The sequence below is a fragment of the Triticum urartu genome, chromosome 1A, assembly GCF_056163025.1.
Source record: "Triticum urartu cultivar PI428250 chromosome 1A, HENAU_Tu73, whole genome shotgun sequence".
NCBI lineage: Eukaryota > Viridiplantae > Streptophyta > Magnoliopsida > Poales > Poaceae > Triticum > Triticum urartu.
Window position 1 is genome coordinate 512,703,159 of NC_141873.1, and position 6,708 is coordinate 512,709,866.

General features: G+C 54.3%; 1 protein-coding gene across 1 annotated transcript; it reads right to left on the reverse strand.

The window, feature by feature from the left end:
- Positions 1-3,381: 3,381 nt before the first annotated feature.
- LOC147992085 (uncharacterized) lies at positions 3,382-4,985 on the reverse strand. The gene is made up of 2 exons (XM_087539653.1): positions 3,656-4,985; positions 3,382-3,419 (listed from the first exon to the last, which is right to left on the reverse strand). The coding sequence occupies exons 1-2, from the start codon at positions 4,983-4,985 to the stop codon at positions 3,382-3,384; spliced, it is 1,368 nt and encodes a 455-aa protein (XP_087395779.1).
- Between the last annotated feature and the right edge of the window lie 1,723 nt (positions 4,986-6,708).

The window sequence follows — 6,708 nt, forward strand, 5'->3', positions numbered from 1 at the left end:
AAAAGCTATGGACCTACTTATTTGATTATCTGCACCAATTTCTCCTAGGCTCGCTGGATGCAGTTTTATTTGTTTACGGGCAGTTTTATTCTGTGTAAACACGGTTTGGTCTGTATGGTATGGTGTTTAAAGCACCTCTGGACAGTCCCCGCAAAAAAGCACCTCTGGACAGGAGAGTAGAATGATCAATTGTCTCAATGCATTCATTCACCCACACCGAGTACACGATATACACACAGAGGAGCGGTTACAATGAGCCCGATGGAAGTGGCACGCAGGCCCGGGCATGCTCCATGATCCTATAAACTAGGAATACAAGTACATATACATACACAGGTACAATACACGTTAACACCCCCCTCAGCCGGAACGCCGTGTGGAACGATGTTGAGGCTGGATCTGAACTCGTGGAAGACCTATGAGGGAAGCCCCTTGGTGAACAAATCAGCAAATTGCGAACTCAAAGGGACGTGGAGTACACGAATGTCACCGAGAGCCACGCGGTCATGGACAAAATGAAGATCGATCTCGATGTGTTTTGTCCGCTGGTGCTAGACGGGGTTGGAGGCAATGTAGGAGGCCGATACATTGTCACAATAGACAATGGTAGCATGGGCTGGTGGGTGACGAAGCTCATGTAATAACTGACGCAACCAGCACGACTGGGCAACACAGTTTGCTACGCCACGGTATTCGGCCTCGGCACTAGACCGAGAGATAGTGGCTTGCCTCTTAGAGGACCAGGAGAGTAGGTTGTGGCCGAGGAACACATAGAACCCGGAGGTGGATTTGCGCGTGTCCGGACAGCCGGCCCAATCGGCGTCGGTATAGGCCACAAGGTCGAGGGAGGAGGATGTGTACAGCTGCAAGCCATAGTGGGTAGTGCCACGGAGATATCTGAGAATGCGTTTGATGAGTTGCATGTGAGAATCTCTAGGCGCATGCATGAAGAGACACACTTGTTGAACCGCGTAGGATATGTCGGGGCGAGTGAGGGTGAGGTACTAAAGTGCATCGGCTAGGCTGCGATATAGTGGGGTTGTCAAGAAGACGACCAGCGTGGGCAGAGAGTTTGGATTGTGTGTCAATGGGAGTAGAGACAGGCTTGCAGTTGAGCATCTTCGCGCGCTCAAGGACCTCAAGAGCATATTGCTGCTGGCACAAGAACAGGCCTTGGGTGTTGGGTGTGACGTTGATGCCTAGGAAGTGATGGAGGTCACCGAGATCAGACATGGAAAACTCTTGCTTGAGAGAGGAGATGATGTGGTGGAGAGTATGCGGGGTGCTAGCGGTGAGGATGATATCATCGACATACACAAGAAGATAAGCAAGAGAGGCCCCACTATGCAAGATGAAGAGCGAAGAGTCGTTTTTGGATGCGGTGAACCCGAGTGACAAGAGGAAAGAACGGAAGCGGTGAAACCATGTGCGAGGGGCTTGCTTCAAGCCGTAGAGGGATTTGCGAAGAAGGCACACATGGTCCGGCCGGGAGGGATCCACGAAGCCGGATGGTTGAGCGCAATACACCGTTTCCTTGAGATCACCGTGGAGGAACGCATTCTTCACGTCAAGTTGGTGAATGGGCCATTTGCTTGAGGTGGCGATGCCGAGCACGGCGCGAATGGTGGCCGGTTTGACAACCGGGCTGAAAGTCTCGTCGTAGTCGACACCCTCCCGCTGAGTGAAGCCGCGCACGACCCAACGTGCCTTGTACCGAGCCAAGGTACCGTCAGGGTGGAACTTGTGGCGATATATCCACTTGCCGGTCACCACATTGACACCTGCAGGTCTGGGAACCAAAGACCAAGTAGAATTCTTGATTAAAGCATCATATTCATCTAGCATTGCACGTTGCCAGTGGGGGTCTTTGAGAGCGGAACGGTACGTGGGAGGGATGGGTGATATGGTGGAGGAGTCGGAGGTGGCGAGGAAAAGGCGCTTCGGTTGGCAAAAACCGGATTTGGAGCGAGTCTGCATTTTATGTGAATTGTGCGGGGGCAGAACGGGCTGGGCGCGAGGTGGGAGACATGGCTGCACGGGAGTGGATGGCACGGAATCAGAGGTGGATGGCGTGGGGTCAGTGGCAGGGCTGGAAGATGCGGGATCCAAGGAGGATCCGCGGGCAGGCGATCCGGGTGGGCAATCCAAGGAAGCGGGCGTGGTGGGCGAAGCGGGCGTGGGACCCGAGGACACGCGTGGGTGCGTGGGTGGGGTGGGGGACCGGTGCGATCCAGTGGGGGAGCTGCATGGGGAGGTGGTTGGTGGGCTTGGGGTTAGCTGGCCAGGCGGGATTGGCGTGCATGGGGGCGTCCCATCCGGGGGATCGCGTGGGACCCGGAACGAGGTAGGTGAGGGGAGCAGCGAATCTGGCAGCGATTGGAGGGGAAGCGAGGCGGGATTTTCTGCGGAGCGGGCTGGTTGGGTGTTGGTGTGGGTGGGTCATATGGAAAAATAGTTTCGTCAAACGTGACGTGTCGAGAGACGATTACGCGTCGTTGTGAGAGATCGTAGCAACGATACCCTTTGTGTTCAAGAGGATATCCAAGGAAAATGCAGCGAGTGGAGCACGGGGCTAGTTTGTGGGGAGAGGTGGAATATAGGTTGGGGTAACAAAGACACCCGAACACTCATAAATGGTCGTACGTGGGGTGAATGCCATGAAGCATAAAGTAAGGTGTGTGATCATGAATGGCACGGGAAGGGCGACGGTTGAGAAGATACGTGGCCGTGTGCAAGGCCTCAGCCCAAAAGGAAGGTGTGAGGTTGGCTTGGACTAGGAGGGTGCGGATGATGTCGTTGGTGGTGCGTAGAAGCCGTTCGGCCTTGCCATTTTGGGGTGAGGTGTGAGGGCAAGAGAAGCGGTAGGCAATGCCATTAGTGGAGAAGAACACACGTAGTGTGGAGTTGATAAACTCGCCACCGTTATCGCATTGTAGTGCTTTGATGATCACATTGTATTGAGTACGAATGTAAGAGAAAAAGCGTTGGAGAGTAAGAGGTGTGTCCGACTTATTGCGAAGAGGAAAAGAACAGGAGAAGTGAGTGTAATCATCAAGCACAATTAAGTAATATTGATAACCGGAAAAGCTTACAACGGGGCTGGTCCATAAATCACAATGAATGAGCTCAAATGGAGCAAAAGTGCGACTATGTGAAGTAGGAAAGGGGAGGCGCGGCTACCGTCCAAGTTGGCAAGCATTACACGGTGTATGCGCAATTTTATTACAAGATGGAAGAAAATCATGGGCCGCTAAGGAAGAAGTAACTTGGGGGCTGGGGTGGCCAAGCCGGCGATGCCATACGTCGGCGGTGGAAGTTGTGGCGGAGAGGGCGGTGCTCCAAGGTTTGTTATTGCCGAAGAAGGGGTAGAGGTCGCCGGAGCTAGCGGAGATCATGATTACCCTCCTGGTTCGAAGGTCCTTCACAACAAAGCCAAGAGGGAAAAATTCAATAGAGCATGAGTTATCTTTGGTGAACTGGCGAACAGAAATGAGACTAGTGACTGCATGAGGAGAAAAGAGAACGTCGCGTAGATGGAAGTTGTGAGGGGGCAGGGTGGCCGAGCCAGTGGCTTGAATGGGGAGATGTGTGCCATTGCCAACAACAATACTAGTGAAACGAGGCTTTAAAGAAGGATTCGAGAGGTCGAGGTTACCAGGGTTGCCGGTGAAGTGGGAGGAGGCGCCACTGTCGAGGTACCACTCGTTCGGAGCGGAGCCATTGTTGGAGAAGCCATTGGCGCTGTACGCGGCCTGGAGCATGGCGAGGTGATCCCAGGAGGGTGGCGCAGGTGGCGTGGGCGCCGGGTAGCCGGAGAACTGCATCGGATACGCCTGCGCATGGGACCCTGGCCGTGGGCCGAGCACCCCGGCGGCGTTGGGAGGCACCCAGCCAGGGCGCGGGTTCGGGAGGGCCATCCCGTAAGGCGCGAAGAACCCCATGTAGGGATTGTAGGACATGGGCGGGGGGTTGCCACGGCCGCCGTGATCACCGCGTCCACGGCCGCACCCACGCCCACGGCCGCGTCCACCGCGGTCGCCACCATCAGCGCGGTTGCCAGAGCCGCGGCCGGCTGAAGAGGCGGGGCCCCGATCAGTGCGGTCGACGGGGCGAGGACCGGAGCCACCGGATCCAGAGGAGCTGCCGGAGGGGCCGCCGCCCCCGGTGACAGCGAGGATCATGGCCGGCTCATCAGCCACGCGCTGGGCGAGGTTCTCCTCGACGAGCTTCAGGCGAGAGAACACCGTCTCGAACGGCGGCAGAGGAACTGTGTCCCCGAGCACGACGCGGATGGTGTCGAGACGTTTGTCGATGCCGTGAAGAAACTGAGTGGTGAGATCCACCTCGGTGACGGCGAGGCCGGCGGTGAGAAGCTTCATACGACGGGCATACTCGGCGACGGAGAGAACCCCCTGTTTGAGGTTGTGGTATTGCCGGTTCAGTATCATGTACCGCGCCGCGTGGTTCGCCAGGAAGTAGTCGCGAATGCGATGCCAGAGATCGTAGGTGGTGGTGGCCCCGACGACGTGATCGACGAGGTTGTCGGCGAGGGTGGAGTAGATCCAGAGCACGAGGTGGGCGTCGAGCTCGCGCTGGAACGCGGTGGCGTTGGGGGGAAGGGGCGCTTCGATGAACTGAGAGACGCCATAGCGGATCAGAACAAGAAGGAAGAAGGACTTCCACTTGTGGTAGTTGTGATCGTCGGGGTTGAGGAGAAACTTGATGTGGTTTTGGATGCTGTCGCGGAAAATGGGGTGGGGGGAGGTGGCGGCGGCGAAAGAGAGCGGCGGCGCCGTGGACTGGGGGAAAAGGGGGGCGAACTGAGAACCGAGCGAGGGGGAGGAGCCACTGTGGGAAGAGGGGATGGTGCCGAAGATGAAGGGAGAGGACGTGCCGGCGGTGGTGTCGGCGCCGATGGCCGAGCTGGAGAGAGTCCCCGGGGAGGTGGCCGAAGAAATGGCGGCGGCAGTCGAGTGCTCGGCCATGGGAGGGTTGCCTGGAGTCTGATACCAAGTAGAATGATCAATTGTCTCAATGCATTCATTCACCCACACCGAGTACAAGATATACATACAGAGGAGCGGTTACAATGAGCCCGATGGAAGTGGCACGTAGGCCCGGGCATGCTCCATGATCCTATAAACTAGAAATACAAGTACATATACATACACAGGTACAATACACGTTAACAAGGAGCGACCACACGCCCTCGCTCGTGGACTGTCCCAAGGCAAGCGCTCCCTAGTCGCTCGATCGCATTTGATCCCGTTGTTGACTAGTTGACCGGTCAACTGTTAACTTTTAGAAAAAAATAAAAAATAAAAAAAATCATGAATTAATAAAAATTCACGGATTTTAAAAATAGTTCACAAACTTCGAAAATCAAGACTTTGTTACTTGTTTTCCTCCTCCTGCGTGCGTGCGTGCAGGAGGGCTGCTGCCGGCAAGCGCAAGGGGGAGCACAGGCTGGACTAGTGCTACCCGTTGGACGAGGACAACCACCACGTCTCCATCCACGAGCTCAACCCCCTCCTCGCCCACCACCTGCACCACCACCGGCAACGCCTACTTCGTCGCGTGCGCCGCCACCGCCAAGGACCACCTCTTCAAGGTACCCACCATTCTTACTACTTCGGACCATATGCTGGACCAGCAGGGCCAGCTCAGCATCGCCATGGAGGAGATCCTCCAGTTCGCCGCATCCATCGGCGGCGCCGCCAGGGTCTTGTTCTACCAGGTGGTAGGTGGTGCAGGACACCCACATCTTTGATCTGCTGGAGCCCAAGGAGCAGGAGGTCCTGGTGCTGGAGAATGCCTAGGGCAAGACGCCAAGACCCATCTCAAGGATCTCTCCAAGGTAGTATAAATAATGCTCGCTCTGCTCTAACAGAGCAGCCTCTTTTTCAATTGTTTCGAACAGAGGATAACAAAATAGACTTGGAAGATTGGCTTTATGGATGCTTGGCCCTAACACTCATACCAACTGTTTTTACATCCCAGGCAACTTAACCATCTAACCGAGTGGTGATTTCCTTGTATTAATTAAAAAAATGTCCTTGGCCGGTTCATGTGAAGTCGATCGCATGATTTCGCGCGGTTGGGTTGTTTCGATGAAAACCAGGACAAGAAGCGACCCACTAAACCTTTTTCTCCCAGCAAAGACCAACTAAAGCTTCTTCTACCCAGCCACCCACAGGGACATCAAGGGCTGATTATTCACATATCTAGCTCTGATCAGGACGGCAAAGAGTGTGCTGTGGCCAAGATTAACTTGCTTAGCCTGATAGGCTTGTGGTCTTCTCACTCGCTGTAGACGCTCTGAAGATAGCTGTTAAATTCATATTCCCAATGCATCCTACTCATATGAGATGTATATATGCCACTAACACTAAGCCAGTCATTAGCTGGCTAAATTTGACCTCACTTCTGCGTCCGATCAGTCCATATAGCAGCTGCACCAGAGACGGACAAAGCTTTGAATTTGTAGTTGCAATTTTCGGTGTCGAGCTAACGATATATATCTAGGCCAGGGCTATACGGGGCTGTTTGTAGGGTTTTCTCTCAATATTTATGGTGTTCCAGCTACCAAAGTATTGTCAATGTATTTACGACATGACTGAATTTCTAAGAAGATGACATGTAATGAATGACGAGTTGTGCTCCTTCAACAATTTTATTTGTTTTAGTCCCTGTTCTATTTTTAAAGGC